The sequence below is a fragment of the Drosophila kikkawai genome, chromosome 3R, assembly GCF_030179895.1.
Source record: "Drosophila kikkawai strain 14028-0561.14 chromosome 3R, DkikHiC1v2, whole genome shotgun sequence".
NCBI lineage: Eukaryota > Metazoa > Arthropoda > Insecta > Diptera > Drosophilidae > Drosophila > Drosophila kikkawai.
Genome location: NC_091731.1, coordinates 18819702 through 18838401, shown reverse-complemented (window position 1 = coordinate 18838401; position 18700 = coordinate 18819702). Strand labels below are relative to the sequence as shown.

General features: G+C 43.3%; 1 protein-coding gene and 1 long non-coding RNA gene across 8 annotated transcripts in view; one reads left to right on the top strand and one right to left on the bottom strand.

The window, feature by feature from the left end:
* The window catches only part of SKIP (Shal K[+] channel interacting protein), a 163364-nt gene that overhangs the window by 101479 nt on the left and 43185 nt on the right, over window positions 1-18700 (bottom strand). For all 7 annotated transcript variants that reach the window (XM_070286349.1, XM_017167804.3, XM_017167808.3 and 4 more), the window contains one exon: window positions 13720-14575. In XM_070286349.1, coding sequence (XP_070142450.1) covers window positions 13720-14079 — 360 coding nt within the window. In that variant the 5' untranslated portion in view covers window positions 14080-14575. The remainder of the gene's footprint in view (window positions 1-13719; window positions 14576-18700) is intronic.
* On the top strand, window positions 5948-8362 carry LOC138928759 (uncharacterized). The gene is made up of 3 exons (XR_011445100.1): window positions 5948-6426; window positions 7229-7469; window positions 7525-8362. It is a non-coding gene; the product is annotated as an uncharacterized lncRNA (long non-coding RNA).

The following is an 18700-nucleotide window of genomic DNA, read 5'->3' as shown; positions in this document are numbered from 1 at the left end:
CTAGTGTGAATACCTCTCTCTCCCAGTTTGCGCTCCTTTCTCACTAGTCTGCGGCTTTTGCATTTTGTCGCTCATTAGTTTATTGCCGAAAAAAGAAAGAAGGCAGCAGGCATAGCCATAGGAGAGAACAAAAGCCCGACTTGGAGTTCAACTACCCGACCGACTGGGGCAATGCGGGTTAATTGCCAGCCAAGGATGCCCCCTGTGGCTCCGCTCTGCACCATCGCTCACACACACAAACACACTATGGTCCTGCCAATTAGCGGCATGCGGAAGTTGCCACTTCTCTGGCTGCAGCTCTACTGTATTGGGTGTGTATTCTCCCGGCATTAAATCACTGGCAACTTTAAGACTTGTCAAATTACGCATACGACGCGCTGGCTCCCCCGAAGCCACGACCCCATCCATTTGCCAATCAAACACTGAGTTGTCAGCATAAATCTTGGACCCACTCCACCGCCTGCAGAAGCGGCACCGCCAACCACAGCAAACAGGCACAGTAACAGCACCACCACGGGTGTCTTTCTTGGCCGCGTTGACAGGCCTCGAACGAACATGGGGCGTTGATGCACATATGTCACATGATAACAACATGAGGTCCATCCAACAGCCAGGCAAAAGTAAATATAAATTTAAGCAAAAATCACCGAGCTCCCTGTGTAGGCGGAGTGCGGAGTGAAATAAGGAGGGAGAGAGACACTCCACCATCCAGACAATGGACCACAAGACCCAGCCAAGACAGACCATGACTTGACTGAAAGGTGTTGCCAACTGAATTGAAGGCATGTCCATGTAATGCAAACCAAAATAAATAAATAAAAAACCAAAGGCAGCTGCAACTACACAGGAAAAAGGTAGGGAAAATATAAATCTTATTAGCAGGATATAAAAGAAAATCTATGTGACCAGGACCTACAGATAAAGTTGTAAATATTTCAGAAAATTAATAGAAAATTAAAAACTTTTTATTTAAGAAGTTATCTAACATTCAATTGCATGTCTAAGCTCCTTTTACCTATTTTGAAATCATTCACTAAGTAAGTACTATTTTTCTCAGTGCAGACACCCAAAGCCAGAATAAAAACTGAAGTCGGCTCATAGTTGGTTGCCTGTTTTGGCATGTGTCAAGTCAAGGCTTGCAACAAGCTCATGTCCATCAATTCAAGGCGCTCCAGGCGCCGCTTGCATCTTGCTTTTTATTTTCTTCTCCCATATCTTCCCTCCACTCCGCCCGATTTTGTTGCAATTAATTTCTAATTAAAGACAGCAACGAAATGGGTCAAGAGGTGCCCCGCCACCAAAGCCAAAAAGAAACACAAAAATACAACATACCTATAAAGAAGAGAAAAAATTGAAACTAAAGTGTAGAAAAGGAGAAAAAAAAACAGAAACTGTTACATGTGGGGAGCTTGGCACGATTAGCTGCAGCCTAGATCTCTTGCAGCAACACAGGCACTTCATTAAATATTTAAATGAGCATCCTGTTTTCTCTTTTTCTGGGTTTCTTCTCCACTTCTGCCAGTTTTTCTACTTTTTTGGATTTTTTTTTTTTTAGTTTGCAACAAGCAGCACCTACACACAAAGGGAGGACGACTGCCTCTGCATATGCAGATTCATAAGCAGTTAATTAAGGCCGAGAGGCGGAGAAGCGGCAGCCGAAACTGGGTCTGGAGTTTGGAGTTTGGGGCAGGGCAGTGTTGCGGCAACCCATCAGCAACTACAATCAACAAGCGGAGCCAAAACGAACAGGAACAGCAACAGCAACAGCTATGGCTACAAGCACCATACACAAAAAGTGAAAACCATATAAAAATGGCTTTTGGCCCGAACAGGGGCCGTAAGTTTGGGGCAAGGCCTCCTCATCCTCCTCCTCCACCTCCACCTCCTACTTCTACTGCTTCTGCTTCAGCCGGTGGCTGTTGGCTTTTGCCTGCGGCTCAGACAGTCGTGCCACATATTTTACACATTTCATTTTCACTGCTGCACGAATTTATTTGGCAATAAGAGCAAGCCGACAGACCAACAGACAGATCAGAGCAGAGTCAAGGAATTGTACGAGGCCCTATGAATACATTCGCCACACTCGCAAGCACTGAGGAAAATGAAGGACAGCAAACGTGTTAGTAAAAAATTTCCTAAACTAAAGGTATATTTTAAGACCTTGTGTGGATGATGGTTTGCTTAAATTACTACAAGTTCCTTGTAAAATTCGTAAAATCCTTTAGAAATTTCGAATGTCTTTATTATTATATATCTTTTTAGAATAAAAATCCCGCAACTTTTTCCTCACTGCATGCTTACAACTGTGCGAGAGCTTGGGTAATTTTCATATGTACAAGTGAAATATTATTTATAAAATTCCTTGCCCTGTTGGGTGGGCGTAACTGCGGCACTGCGCTACGCCGTAAATTATGTCATTTTAGACAAGTGCGCCACGGCGAATTCGCTTTAGCATATGGATATGGATCCCTGCTCCAAACCACCCTCTCCAACACTCCCTCCCATCCTGCTCTAGCTCGCCCATTGAGATTTTTGCTTTATGGAATTGGGTTGAGTCCCGTCTCAGTCGGGTTCGGGTGTTTTTGGCAGAGGGGAAAGGCGAAAAAAAAAGGGGCTGAAGGGCTGGAATTATTATGCATTTTGTCTTGCCTGGAAACGGGGATTGAAGTGCTCGACTCATGGTGCCAGGGCATGCGAAATTAGTTGGCGCTGAGTGGAGTGTTTGCGAATAAGCGACGACGCTCTGTGGGAATGAAACTGGGATGTGGGATGTGGGATCCGGGGACTGGGAACTGCTAGCTGGGAAATGAAGCTGCAATCGAGGGGGGAAAGCTGTATGAAAATTGATATGAATTGGGCCTGAGCAGCTCAGACAGCTGTGAAGTGACAACACTTTTGATAGGCCATGACAGATGGAACTGAATTTATATACATGAATCCGCCTAGGCGGCACTGCAAATGCCTTGTTAATTGCCATGATGAACTTAACTCTGTCGTGGCCCATATTAAATGATCTAAAATGGGAAACATTTAAAATACCAAGAATATTTTAAAGAATTTAAATAGAAATAAAGTGGGTTGCCAGTGGTTGAGTTGTGTGTTTCTTTTAGAACTTTAAACACATATTTTATTTTTATATTTGTTTGTTTTCACTGTTTATTTGCCATTATTCAGATTAATATCAGCCTTATGCGGTAGCACCTTTACACAAATCACATTCCCACAGACCAAAAGACCAATTCAATTTTCATATCTTATCGGCCTGACCATTCGCAACCTAAGCGTTCCGACTCCATCTCAATTTTCGCTTATACAATCCGACATATATACCCCATTTAAAGGCAGCTAAGACCCACAAGCACATCTCACACCTTCCTCATGGTCATGGTCCCGGGATTTAGCCCCAACTCGTTTAGAATTTCAGCTGGAAACTGCAACAACACTCGTCTGCTTACTAATGTCAACCAATTCATTTCATTGAGTGCAATGCGTTGGCACCAAGGAACACAAACAGAGAATTGAGAACTGGGAACTGAAAGCCGTAGACTGGAGACTGGAGAGACTGGCAAGGAAGCATCCGTGTCCGAGTCGATTTCAGGCATTTAAGGCGCATGTTCTTCATTGGCTTAGCCTCAGGGTCAAGTTCAACGACAACCGGAGTTGCAAATGGAAAAAAGGCTGGCACTTCGAAGCAAAAGAATTGCACTGAGAATAAAAATTGTACAGAATTTTAAATAGAGATTGACTAAAACAGGGAAATTTTTAGATTTTAAACATTTTTAATGTTTAGCAAAACTAACATTAAACCATTTATGAAAGTCTTTTCATACATTTATGTGAGGCAGAGGCCGGGCAGAGATCAACTAACTTGTAAGGTAAGGCTTGAAGCATCCCTCCTTAAACCATTCATTTGTATTTTTTACTCCTCTAAACTAAATCTCGTTTTGATCTTCAACTTCAATATTTTTACAAAAAATCTAATAAATGCATATTCGTATATATTTTCTCCCAGTGTCTCAGCTGCAACAGCAGTCGTAAAGCGTAGCCAAAGCGTTTGCATATCGCATATCTAAATGAGGTGATGATGCTGCACATATCAGCAGAGATACAACGCAACAACATAAACATTGGCATGGCAATGGACCAGAACCGAGGCCAAAGAAGAAGATGAAGTCGGAGTCGAACGCAAAGCCGTTGCTCTGGGGCTCAGATGAGATGAGAGACCGACCTGGCCGAAAAGGAGGCTCAAATGTCCACTTGAGTGGGAAGTCTGAACATGAAATGTTTGCCCAGCAACAGCAACAACAACACGTACCGCATACCGGCCAGCTAAGGTGCAGTGCCAATTATGAAAACTGATATGCTTGCGAATACCCGTTGATGAGCGAGCATCAGCCTGAGCTTCAAAGCGAAGCGAATCGAATCGCCAGACTGGGGAAACAGATAAGACTCCTCCGACCGCCTCCGACTGGCGCTCGAGATTCGTCTGGTTATTGGACACTCCGCAGATGCCACGCGTGGCACAATCAACTAAAATTAATTAAGCAGCCAGCAGGCAGCCGGACGGGATAATGAAAATGTAATATTATCGAGGAGGAGGCAAAGGATTGGATTTGTGTAGCTGCCGTTAAAGGAGAAAATAGATTGCGTCTGGTTAGTAATTATGAGATAGGAAATAGGAGCTATTTGGGGATAATTTCGGTAAAACAGAAAGGGGAATACATGTCTTAAAATTTTACAGAATGTTATAATTTCCCTGTAAATAAAACTATATTTAGTACGAGGCTCAACACCTATTTTAATGGATTATTTATTATCAATCTCGTAATAAATTCCTATTTAAAATAGATTTCTGTTAGGTACTTTCATTCCATCGCTCTTGGCAAGTAATTAAGCCAAATTGGAGTGCAAATAAATAAATGGTAACTCATTGTTGCCGCAGTTGCTGACTGTTTCTTGTTGCTGCTGCAGTTGCGTCTGCCAAACATAATTCACTTGAGGCAACATGCAGGGAAAATGCCAAAATGTCGTCGGTGCCCGTCCCTTCGAGACTCCCTCGCCAAGTGGAAATTTATGACCCCCAGTCGAAGTCGTTGACTGACCAAAAAAAGAAGTCAAAGAAAGAGGTAGAGGGAGAAATAAAGGGGAGCAGCCGCCGCAACAACGAACGGCAAAAGGCAGTGCAACTGGGCGACAGTTGCAGCGGATGCAACTGAATGGTGCAACAATGTCAAGCGGAGGCACTCGTGGGGGGGGCAAGAGTGTGTTCCCCGATGGCGGCAATTTATGCGCGCAGAAATATTGTTGAAATTGTTTGAGTTTAACAACTAAATTTCCTCCTTTGTGTGGGTGCTCCAAATTGGTTTTTGCGTACAGGCCTCGCCGAGTGAGGTGATAAAATGGTGCAGGTGGCCGCCGAAATGGAAATGTATTTAGTGAGGTGTGGCTGTTTTAGAGTCCAGGGATTAGCCGCCAACCGATTCGGGGGAATTGCAAATTTATGGCCCCAGCGTGTCATGTGAAAGAAGCTGATGGCTTAACCCATGCCGGCGGTTGGACCATGGACCTAAACCCAAACCCATTTAGTCTGGCCCCCCAATGATCATCGCCATCATCATCATTATGCAAATCCTTACGAGAGGCTACACAAAATGTTCAACATTTATATCAAATGTCAGACGACCCCAAATTGCCAAATGAATCATAAGTAACGAAACAGAGTGGGGCATGGAGAGAGAGTGGACCACCATAAAACAGGAAATATATTTATGAAGTAACCCATGAAAATACTCATGCAGTGAAAGAAATAGTACCTGGCTTCCTTTTATATGTGTATTTCTTTGAGGTGTAGAATTATCTAAAATTTTAAAACAATTTATAAAAAAACGTTACTACATTTTGCTAAGAGAGAGAAGACAATGGTCACACTTAACACACAATATGGTCACATCTTTCCACAATATCATCGTCACGCTTTATACAGTAGCTTGTTCTTACAATGATAAATATTTCAAAATTAAATAATAGTTCAATATAATTTATTTTTTAATCAAATATCATCGAATTTATTACTTTTCTCACTGTATTGAACTGAAAGGACGAGATAGGAAGGGAAAATGCTACGCCTACGAGCAGGGGACAGAGACAGCGGCAAAGGCAAAGACAGAGACAGAGGGCAATGTCTGCACATGCAAAAATAAACGTGAAGCACCCACTCCCACACACTAAAAAAGACACACACCCCATGTCCACGACTTGGAGCTCAAAGCTCAGCAGAAAACTGCAGGCGGCTGACCAACATAAATGGCGCAAAGTTGAAATGTTGACAGGGCCACATTCGTTATGACGTCGCACAGAGAAAGAGACCGAGACAGCAACAGGGACCAGAGAAAGAGAGAGCAAGCAGGGGGAGAAAGGCAGACAGAAGTAAGTAAATCAAGTTGTAGGTAAGTGAGATTTATGCTTATGTCGTTTAGTGTAAGCCAAACAACATCTCGCAACGTGAACGTCCGCATCCACATCCTTCACCTCTGAAAGTCCCCCGTGTTTCACCCAGCCCCACAGCATCAAACCCATCCATCTCGGCATGGGGAGAAATATGACAACATGGCCAAGGCAAAAATCAAAAACCAAAGCGACCCGAAAATTCAACTGAAAATGCAGCAGGAGCAGCGTGAGCCGAGATGAGATTTCTCCACTCCACTCCCCATTCTCGTACTTTGCCCCAAGCTGCATTTGCACCAAATTCTGTGACTATTTGCACAACATTTGCAACCAGGTTTCCTTTTTTTTTTTTTTACTCTATTTTTGGGAAAGATGCCTAGCTAGTTGACGGGTATCTTCTTCTTTTATCTAACTGCAACACTTTTCAATCCACTGAAATTTGCATTTATACCCTAGGCAAGGGTTTTTGCCAAATTTTCAAGAGTTTTGTATTAGCAGTAAAAAACTTGTGAATTTAATATAATAAAATAATCAATTTTAATCATGTAAATAAAAGATAAAAGAAGGATTAAGAATAATAATATAATAAAGTTTAAACTTTAAAATATCAGATAGTTGTTAAGGTTGCAATTATCATTTTTAGAACCTCAAACATCTGTTTGTAATTATAGTAAAAAACATATTCATCAGGTATTTAATATTCGAGTTGCGTGGTTGACATTTCTCCTGCTTTTCTTTTTTTGGTAACTCGTTCCTAATCGCTGCAGCTGCTTGTTAATTACAGCAAACACAGCCTGAAATCCAAGGAGGCATCTCTGGTGCTGCTGCACTTGTGCAATGTTTGATTTATGCATAGAGCCTGGAACTGCTCTAATTAGCTCCAGCTTGGGAGCGAGGCGGGAACTAGGGCATGGAAGCCTGATGAACGTGGAGAAAGAAAGTGGAGAACGGGGACGAACGAATCCTTTTGAATGCATCTTCGTGCCGGACAGTAAATGTGTCAGGCAAACAACTTTCACTTGCTGGTTAATCATTCAGCGGTTGAAGTCAAGAGCAGTGGACTCATCATCTGCCCCATAGATCAACCCACCGCCCACTGAAAATCTAAGCTGGACTCTGGCTAAAACGCCCAATTAAAAGCGAAAACGTTGAAAGGCAAAGCAAAGAAGATGAAAAAAACGAAAAACAAATCGCAATAAAAAGAGAGGAATAAAAGCAAGGGACCGACGAGAAGCCAACTACTAAGTTGATGACATTAATTGACATTTAGCAGCGACGGGCATATCAATGAACTGGACAGCACAATCACCCCAAAGCCAAAGGAGAGTCACAGATCAGAGGAGAAGGAGAAGGAGCAGGAGCAGCAGGATGGGGAGGTGGAAGCCACAAGTCCATCGAGCAATGAAGTCGGTACTCTGTGCTCCTAGGCCGCCTTTCACTCCACGCAATTGTACAATTGGCTAATGTCACAAAAATCTACAGGCAGTTGTCAACGGCGCTTTGGACGTGGGACTCCCATCATTAGCGTGGCACAATTGTGAAATGTGTAATTGCTGCTACAACAGCAGCAACATCGGCAGCAGCAGCAGCAGCAACTATGAGACATACAGACGACACTTTGACAGCGAGTTATGTCAACTCGAATGCGATTTGTTTAGCTATCGCATTTCCCCCTTTTTTCCAGTCGGATCTGTTGCTGCCAATGAGAGTATTTCCCCCTGCAAAAACATAAATTTAGGCATAACAAGTGTGAGCAACAGGATAGTCCATAAGGGACTCACTTCCTTTACAAGCCTTCCCTATAAAACCTTCAATCGAACTGACCCAAATGTAGCAGTGTGACCAATATTACGGAGGATATTCTCTTTTTAACTACTAAAATAAGATATCCAAATTACAAATAAAGAAATAACCAAATAAATAACCCCTTACTTTACAAATTCAAAATACCCTTTCGATGCAAGAGTATTAAAAAAAAAACCCACGACTCTTTTAAAACAAATTGAATAAAGGACAAGATGATTCCGCTCATCCTCGTACCGCTGCCCTTCCCGCTGGCCAGCTGTCTCTTTCCCGGTCTCGCGCTGTCTCTTTCCGTTTTCTGTAATTGGTTATATGAAACGCACAAGTGGCCCTGGCGTAGGCTGCACCACGTCCAGTTCCAAGTCCGCGTCCAGCCTCGTCCTCGTTGGAGGCTGTGTTTTGGCCAGGCCATTGGGGAGCTGGTCGCGAAGTGCGCGACAAGATTTATAAGCGCCTGTCAACGAGCTGGCTAAGAGAGAGAAACGGAGAAAGAGAAACCGCCGTGGTCACTTTTTGATTTATAAGCAAAATGTTTGCCGCGTTGCTCAAGTATTTATGAAACATTTCAAGGCAGCGGACACGGCGGCTCCTACTCCTGCTCCTGCTCCAGCTCCAGCTCCAGCTCCTCTCCGCCTTATTTTTCCAGCCAGTTGACACAGGAGTTGTTTGGGGCCTGGGAGCAAATGGCAGGCAGGCCGCAGCAGCAGCAGCAGTAAGTAGCCGCAGTAATTGCGGCGGCATGTGAAATATGAGATAAACTCCAAGTAAGGCCAAGTCCGCGGATCCACAGCCCCGTAGCTCCATAGCTCTCTAGCTTCAAAGCATGTGGCAAGTTGTTTAGAACTAACCAAACCGAGGAAATAGCAACAACCACGACAGGCAGGCGACAGGCGACGACAGCATTTTGGTGCCACTTTGCGGCGAATGCGAAATAACTTCGCACAATTGAGCATGCCGACAACGGGCAGTCGGGAAGAAATAAATAAAAGAAAGGAGCACTAGTCGTACTAGTGGCCACAACTCCCAACTTGGGCATTCTATTAAATTAATCGTCAATTATCAACGGAGCTGCAAATTATCCAGGCCTATGGGGAGCAAACAGCTGAATTCGAAACCAGGAGAGGATGCAACAATGTAGCAAAGAGCCATTACACTTACTAAACTAAATGTTATGTCAACACTTAATTTGGTGTTCCGGGGTCTTGAAAATAAGTGAGTGAAGAGTGTGGAAACTTAGACACTCTTTCTGGATGTGTTCTTAGAAATTTTAACCTTTTTATTTAGCAATTTGTTCGGGTGAAGCGTAATTTTTATTAATATAAATTAATATATGGCCGGATTTATATTATTATAATGAAACCTCTTTAATTTCATGATCGTTTTTCTTTTTTAAATACATTTTTACCTTATTTTAGCTATGCAAACCACTTTATTACCCTCTAAAACTCAGAAGGCAAACTCTTGTTCCGTCAAACAAATCAATTTAACTTGTGCCGGGTCTAATTAAGCAACCGAAAAACTATTGGCCAATTTTTAGAGCGCTAAGGATCCCTGCTCCACAGGAGCATAACATGCAATTGGGCTTGAGCAAACGTTGGAACAGAACGGCCAACTTGTTCGCTTTCGCTTGTTCAATGTGTTTAATTAAATAGCAAGCGTAATTAAATTGCAATTAAATTAATTAAAAATTAATTAATTAAATTAATTAAAAAATCCCCTCCTGTTGCTCGTATTCCTGTTCCTGTTCCGGTTCCTGTGCTCCTGACGGGAGGATATTTTTTGAAGAGGGTATGCCGTCGCTCAGTTTAGGGTCCAACGTTGGCAGGCGGTGTGAAAGGAAAACAAAACAAAAAATACAATGTTGCCCTGGACATGGATTTCCATTTTCCTCCCCACCAAATACTTCCTCTTTTTCCTCCTCCGTCAATTTCCCTCATTTTCCCTTTGCCGCGCACAATTAGACTTTAATTTTTTATGAGCAATGAATGGTTTCGCAGTTTTACTTTTTGGTGTTAAATGCTTGATTAAGTTGAATGCTGAAAGCTATGCAAATTTTCCCCCTTTTTCCCGGCTGGGGGGGGTTAGAGTTTTGGGGCGCTGGAAAATTGGCTGCTTTGATGTTGCTGCTCCGAGGGGTTAGGGGTTGAAAAACGAAATAACAATTCTACTCTTTTCTGGTCTTAATTAGTGCAATGACAAAAGTTTATTTCTAGCTGCTGGAAAATGCAGGCCCAAGATGTATGCAGATGGTAAGGGAAATGCGGGTAAATGAAAGAAAACTCACTCAAGCTGCTGGAAATTTTACCGAAAATTAATTGCCCAAGGGTTTGGGTAATAGCTAATGGAGATTTAGAGGATATCTGTCAAAGATCTTTTACCCTCAGATGGTGAAACAATAAAACTAAAATCCTTTGTAAATAGAAGAAGGAAACTAGAAAGAGTTGAAAAGGTAATCTTGGGAAAGATTTCATGTGATACTCAACCTCAATTTCAATTCAGGGGCGCACATAATCGAAAGTAAATGAGCAGCCAGAGACACCGACCGATTTCCTACAAAATTCCCGCCATAATCGCCAAGTAAAATCAACAATAATAAAGCCACACAGCACGTAGGCAAAATGAACAAATTGAATTGCGGCAATTACTTGCCACGCTACGCAAAATCGCCCAAGAAAATAAAAAAGGGGCAAGAGACAACAACCACGGTCGCCGGCGAAAATCCAAACTCAAGTTCATAAAAATGAAATCATGCCACAGCTCAGGCAGAAGATCAAAGAGGACAAATCAATAAAGCCCCAGTCAAGAAATAACTTAAAGTCAGGCCAAGTCGGAGCGGACAGAGAGCCAACGACGACGACCCCAAGACCAACCAACCAACTTGACCTGGTCAAGGCTAAAGGCACATAAAATAAAATTATACAACGGAGCAGGGAAAACTAAAGCAAACTGTCTTTTGATCTATGCTGGCTGCAGAGAGGCCGATGATGAGCCTGATGATGGGCATGATGATGAGGATAATCATGAGGATGGCCTGGCTGGATGGCTGGCTCATCGCATCCAACAATGTAGAGCAACCTCAACGACTGGTCCTGGGTAAATTGGCATAAGAAATCAGAAATCACAGAAGGCTGCTCCTCTCGGACTCCGACTACGACTCAGACTCAGACTCTGACTCGGAGATAAATGGTCATGGCTTCTTCGGCCCAAGCGAGAGACCGACCGAGAGCGAATGCAATATTAAGTAAATATACAAAACGTTGTCGGCACGGCGCACAAAACTAATGATGTCGATGAAGCTGGGGGAATACGAGTATCTCCGGGACGGCCGCCACTGCTGCCAGAGCTGAGGAGACTCCAACTTGGACTCGGCCTGATAATGATGCGGCGGACAGGCGCAGATACAAACGGACAGCGAGGAGCTGCAGTGCGCTACGTGGGGACGGGACTGACTGGGATACTGGACACTGGCGATATACACACGCCAGGTAATAAATTTCATTTCTCAGCTGATATGGGCAATTAAGGAACAATTTTGCAGCTGAATGAGTAATAAATAAAAATTGTATGCCAGCGATATACGCAGATACAAAACTGCAAGACGTCGACGGTTGTCCGTTGTCGGTTGTCGGTCGTCAGGCCCCAAGATAGTTTTCGGGATAAAAATACTCCAACACTGGCGGGCAGTGGAGGCAGTCGGCAGTCAGTCAGGCACTGAGGCAGTCAGGCAATGAATGAATGAATGAATGAGGGACGGATGGGCTCGAGGAACTCCTCTGCATGCCTGCCCTTTTGATGAAAACAACTCAATGACGTGATTTGTGCCGCCAACGATGCCGAGCTGCCCAGTCTCTCCAGCTCCATCTCCATCTTCGTCTGCGGACATTCCATCCATCCTTCGCGAAATCCTGCCTCATATAAATAAATCACATTTCACTGAATTGATGTGCAAAATTCTTCGAGCTTGCACAAGAAAAAAAAGGGTTCTTCTAAGATTTCGTTTTGGGGGGCCATAATTTAAAGCTGCGAAATATTTTTGCATAATAAATCAAGCTTCCGCTGGGGCTGCTGCCGCTTTATCTTAGCCTTTCCCACAGCTTAAAAGAAGTCCATCAAATGTTGCCATTTATCCGGCAACTTGTCTGCTCTTTGGCATTATTTTAATTACACTCGAGCCGGCAGCAGTATAAAACCTGAGCCCAGGACCCGAAGCCAGAAGGCAAAAGGTATTTTTTAAATGCTTCTTTACACTAGGAGAAAATATGGTACACTTTTTAAAGTCAAAAAGCCGGAAGGGAAAGTAATTTGTTAATTTTTTTCTGTGCCTTGTATTTATTTAAAAGTTATTTAACAATTAAATAATTTTATTAATTTATCTAAACATTTTAATAACTCTAGAACTTAACTCTCAGTGCACTTTGTGGATTTTCTGGTCAGAAAACGAAACATTTTCGGGGCCATCGGTGCCTTTTTGGTAACACATGATATGTCGCCTACCTGGTGGATGCTTCAGCCAGGAGTTGGAGTTGGAGTTGGGGTTGGGGAGTTCCTGGGATTTGGGGAATCAAGACACAGGGCGAGGGGCAACGAAGAACTCGCTGAGTGGAGAACAATGGAGACCGGCATGGAGCAACATGACACTCGAGGTTCGAGTCTCGAGTCCGAGGATAAAGGGGTTCCACTGTAGCACCGAAGCCAAAGCTAAAAGCTTCTCATACCAGAGCCACTGGTCAGCGGAGAGCTGGTGCTGAGCACTTGGAGTTGGAGCTGGAGGAGGATGTGGAGGAGCTCCTGCTTTGCCTCTGTTTAAATGTTCTCCATTTTACTGTCAAGTGCGGACCGGACCGGGTTGACATTTGCCAACGATGCAACTGCCCCTGGGAGCCCCATGCCCCGATTTCATTCCCTGCTCCATTATTTGATTCAGCTTCGCATGTCGAGAATTTTAATTTAAGTATGTAAACTGACATTGAATAGTTTTTCGCCAGGGAACAGTGGTGCTCGCTCGCCTCCCTTTTATTGTGGGCGGCGGCAGAGGACCCCCAGCTCAATGAAATAGCAGATGGTGTGTGTGTGTGTAGGGGCGAGTGCAATTTCAGTTTTGTTTGCAATTGGATTTCGTAATAGAAAGCTCGCCCGGACCAAACTTTTCCTAGCAGCAGCGGGTGTGTGCGGGCTATTTCAACATGCTGGATTGAAAGTTTTATGACAGGCAGGAGCAGATACTTTTAATAGATATTTAAACCCTCAGTTCTCGGAGGACTGAGAGAGTCGGGTTTGGCATGTTAATGATGCTTGTGCCGAATTTTCAAAGCCGAATTTTGCTTAACTCAACTTTAGTTTAGTGAACAAAAATTAAGGAGATTAAATAGCGTACAATTTGAGTCCTCTAGAACATTACTTTTGGTGCAATGAAATGGGCTTTGATAACAATTTATGTTTAAATATGTTTAGTAGAAATATTAAGCCACTTACCGGTGTTGAGTATGGATGCGCCGTTAGTCGAACTCCGTCCGTTTCCAGTTGCTCTCGCAGGACGAGCTCCAGTTCGTTGCTGGGCGGGGTTTCACAGAGGATCTCCATGCTGCCGGACAGGGAGTTGGGATCGTTGAGCATGAAATAAACGGAGGCAGCTCCCTTTTCCCTCAGCGAACGTATGCTCTTCAGCAGCTTGTGTCGATGGGCAGGATTCTCCACGCCGATGGCGTCCAGATCGGGATCGCCGACCTGCTTGCAGATCTCCAGATCGTCGTAGCCATTGTCCAGAAAGCTTTCCGCATACTGGGCCAGGCCCAGGGCTCGCAGCCACTCGCAGACAATGTTGCTAACGGCCATAATGAGGTTGAGACTGAGACTGAGACTGAGACTGAGACAGTCTGTGGGTCTGTGTGTGTGCCTGGGTGGCAAATGGGTGATGGCGGAGTGTCTGTGTTATGTAAGGCGTAGCTGCTTACGTGTGCCTTGCCAATTACCGCTACAAAATGGCGTCTATTAGTTTTGCGTCACGTGCTGGGGGGCGCCTTCTAATGCCACGCCTCCTGCTCTGGGCCAACGGCAGCAGCTCCTCGTTGCATGCAATTTCCGTTGGCACTTTAAGCCTGAAAGTATTGTTTTAAATCGTCGTCCTCGCCGTAGCATTCGCTTTACATTTTTGCCTTTTTGTTTTTATGCCTGCTGTCCCCCCTCCGGACAGTCGTAAAAATTCAACGCGTACACTCATAAAAATTTATATCGCACTTTGAGCATTTCTAGCATAATCACAGACTGCTCCAACCCGCTGGTTTATCCTCATCCTCATTTTGTTTGGCGCCGCCGCTGCTCTGCATTGCTCCTGCAAGAATAAAATAAAAACGAGAGTTTAGTAGTCAGCGCGAAAAATGTTAGCCCATAATTCCACGTTTTCCCATTTTCCCAGAGTGGGAACTTTCCCTCTTTCCCATTTTCCCTCGCATTTATTTATCAATAATTTAGAGAGTGGCCGCAAAATTGCATAAATTTGAAATGGCTCGCCGCCGCATATGGTTGCGACCCGCATGTGCCCATGCAAAATAGATGCCGTAACCCAGGAAAATCTGAAATTCCCACCATAATATATCTCGTACAAATCAATAGAACCCGCGGCTATGGCCACAATTGAAGTTGATGACGATGAGATTCAAATCAGAACTCTGAAAATGCTTGAAAATTAATTAAGCCCAGAAGCAGCAGCAGTAGCAGCTGCACTCCCTCGCGAATACGACGAGCACTCAACCCACAGAAAATTCCCACAATCTTTTGGGCGGGAATTCCTTATCGCGGGGCAAAGGGCTCATAATGCGTGCAGGCGGTTCTACTCAAGCAGACATATCACTTTATCATATAGACACACTCGCACCCAACCCCCCAACCAAAAGTTGCTTCCGCTTTGAAGAGTCCGTGAGGCGTTAAACGCAAACTAAAAGCTTATACTACACACATGCAGTTTTTCTGGAAAGGCGTGTGCCAGCCTGGGCCCCCCTTTGGCTCATTGATAAATGATTGATTATCAATCCCATTCATGGTATGCGCGGTGGGTGCGTGGGTGTGTGGGTGCGCTGCGGTTTGCCTTCGGCTTAGCGCTAAAGTTTAGTGTTTGCTTTTAGTTTATCTTTAATGGATTATTTTAGTGGTTGCTTGGCTCGTCAGCGAGCAGAAAAATAATCACTACATTCTTAAAGTGGAGAATATAAGATGCCCATTAAATTTCTACAATTTATAATATATTTTAAGTTTTTAAATGAAGTTTATTCTTTAATAACAAGATTTATTAACACATATTTATTTATTAGTTTGTTGAATATTTATGGATTTTATTTTGGTTCCTAAAGAATTATAGCTTTCGGTTTGATTCAAAAGAGTCACAATTTATGAATAATCTTCGCCTTGCACTGCACTCCGTCGTAATCAATCAAATCCACACTATGAGGCACTCAATATACCCCGTTTCCGTATTCGGTTACCGGGTATAATCGTTTCCATAATCCACAAGGCCTCGCCCAATCTCACCACCCCCACACCTTTAGGGCAGGACGACGGACAAACATATCATATAATTTATGTTCCACTCCCCACAACTTTTCCCCTGTGACTAAGCTGATTCCTGTTTTTCTTTTTCTGTTTCTGTTGCTCTTCCCTAGTTTTACTGTTGCTGCTGTTTTTGTTTTTCTTCTTTTTTTTTTGTCCGCTGTTGTCTGGCGTGGCAGCTGCTTTGTTTCCATTTTCATTTTCATTGGCATTGAATAGATCAATCATGGACGGGTTCGCTGCGATTCGATACGTTCGGCGTACAAATACTCCAATGATGACCAATTATTCACCAATAAAACTGTCGACCAAATGTCATGAATTGAACTTTTACTTGCTGCGCTAAGCGGAAATCAATCGCAAATTGCTGGGAAAGTGATTTTGAAGAGTCTGTGGAATCAATTACCATTTCGAGTACTTTTATTTGAATGATTTAATGGAAAATGTGTAGCTAAAGTTACGTGCACTTGCCTTCATGGGCTGATTGATTGGCAAAGTCATTTCGAATTATTGGTAAATGGAAAAGAAAAGGCTTCACTTTATATCTAATTACTTTTTTCTTACTCTTTTGAATAAGTTTCTAGGCAAGTATCTATAAAGATTGCACATTTATTGTGCCTTACAGCAAACCTGTGAGTGTTTTATAGACATGTTTTTAGATTCATTACTGCAAAAGGTATATTTACAGGGATTCCCCCATAAACGTGCACCATAAATCAATCACAATATATTTTAAAAGTGTTCATAGAACAGAAACCAACTTAAATGCCAGGCTATAAACCTAGGCAAACCCTTTCACTTCCGACCTAATGCCTTTGCATTTTTGGGGTCAAAGTTTGTCTGGTTTTTATTTTATTTTTTCCGCCTTTTTTGTTTCTGTTTAATTTCGTATCTTCCACCCACGCAGGGCCCCACCAGGGGGGGGAGAAAGGGAAGAGTGCTGGAACTGAGAAACAATTTAATGCAACATCATCGAAATCGACAATAAATTGCGGCCGGACGGACTTGTTGCAGTTGTTGGCTTCAGTCAACAAATTGATATAGTGTGGGCGTGTTGTCGTAACGCATTTTATACAAAAAGATTTTTCCCTGAGACTCTCTGGGTTTCTTCTATCCACTTCTTTTGAGGTCTCTGTAAGTTTAATTTGTCGGTTTTTATTTAAACGCTGTCATTCGAATCGAGAGTCGCAGTCGTGTTTGACTCTTGGCCTTAGCCTAAGACAATTGTGAGAGGTGTTGCCGGGCAAATCAAATTGCGGCTCAATAAACGGCCAAGCAAATTACAATTGGGATTGTTTGGTTTATGGCCTAGTGTTGCTGTTGCAACGGCAATAGGCTATAGCAACAGCAATTGCAACACGTCGCCAACAGCTGTGTCAGCTGGCACTTGGCTGTCTAACGATTTATCTATCTAACATCTCGTGGGGACACGCGGCGTATGCGCAATTGCCATTTAATTAAAAATTATTTGCACAGCCAGGCGAAAAAATTTTTCGTTGATTTCATTTATCATTATTTTTTGTCGTTTTTTGAGTTTGCTTTTTTTTCTGTGCTGTGCAGGTGCGCAACGGAAACGACATAAACAAAATGTTCACACGCTCGCCGCTCCGCGAGACTTTGACTTAATGGCAATTAAGATGGCTCAGTCCACGCATTTCTCGGGGCAATCTAAATATAATCATTAGCTGAGCAAACAGAGATATATACAATTATATATATATATACATATTTATACAATTTTTGCATAGTCCCTCTGGGCTGGTCACTGGGCAATAAAAATTATAAAGCGAAATAAAGAAGGAGAAGCAAATAAATTGCCAGGCCGATGGAGATGGAGATGAAGACCAGGGCGTCTTCATTAATGATAGGAAGTGGAACTAAGGAGAGAGCGACTGACTCTGGAGTCAAAATCCATTTGACAACATAAAATTTTTGTTTCAAGCAACTGCCGCCGCTGATGCCGCCACTGGGAGCATTAATACCAGCGGCTAATTAACTTGTTGTTGAGCTCGTAAAATAGTTTGGCCGCTCATCAAGATAATAAAGGCCTGGGCCAAGTCGGCAGTCAGCCAAGTTTCGGTTTCAGTTCGACTCTTTAATTGAGCCCGAAAAAACCAACAAAAATTGTTGACTTTTGTGGCGTCAGCTGCACCGGCAGCAGAAAAAGGCCCAAACCCGCAGCAATTCGGCACTTGGGCACTTCAAGAATGTCCCGGAGACAGGCTACTGTCACTAAAGCGAACCGAAAAAGGGAACGGATCGGAACTGGGGCGCGGAGGGGCATTGCAGCAGTCACTTTTGGTAATTAGATTTTCAAGTCGAGATAATGAAGTGGACATTAAAATTTTACAACCTCCGGGGCGCACACTAAACACTAGTGAAACGGAAAGCGAACGAGCGAACGAACGCATTCAATAAATTAATTACGAATTTCGAACCTTAAATGTCCGACTTAGACTAGCCCCTTTTTAGTGCCATTATGCCAGGTGGAGGGGCCGACGGGCCACACCCAGCAATAAATATTGAAAACTGTCCCTGTCTCCAGCCCCAAAAGCAAGCCACAGACTAAACCAGACTCCGAGTCAGATTCAGATTCACACACATGTCTGGCTTTGGCATTTATAATGTAGTATGCATGACTCTAATTAAACCGCAATTGTTGTGTAAACTTTAAGGAATTGATTGCTCGGACACGAACCAGGGGACAGGTGGGATAGGTAAGTCGCAATGCAAGAAGTCTTGCTTGGCAATTAAGAAGCAATTGACTCGAGAGAGGAGGTGGCCCAGACTGCAATAAATGAATCTTGAATTGCACAGGCCAGTCTCGTACCGGGGAAGATATAAAATAATTATTGATTGGGCATAATAAAATAAATGATGTATATAAATAAAGTTTACTAAATGAAACCAGAGC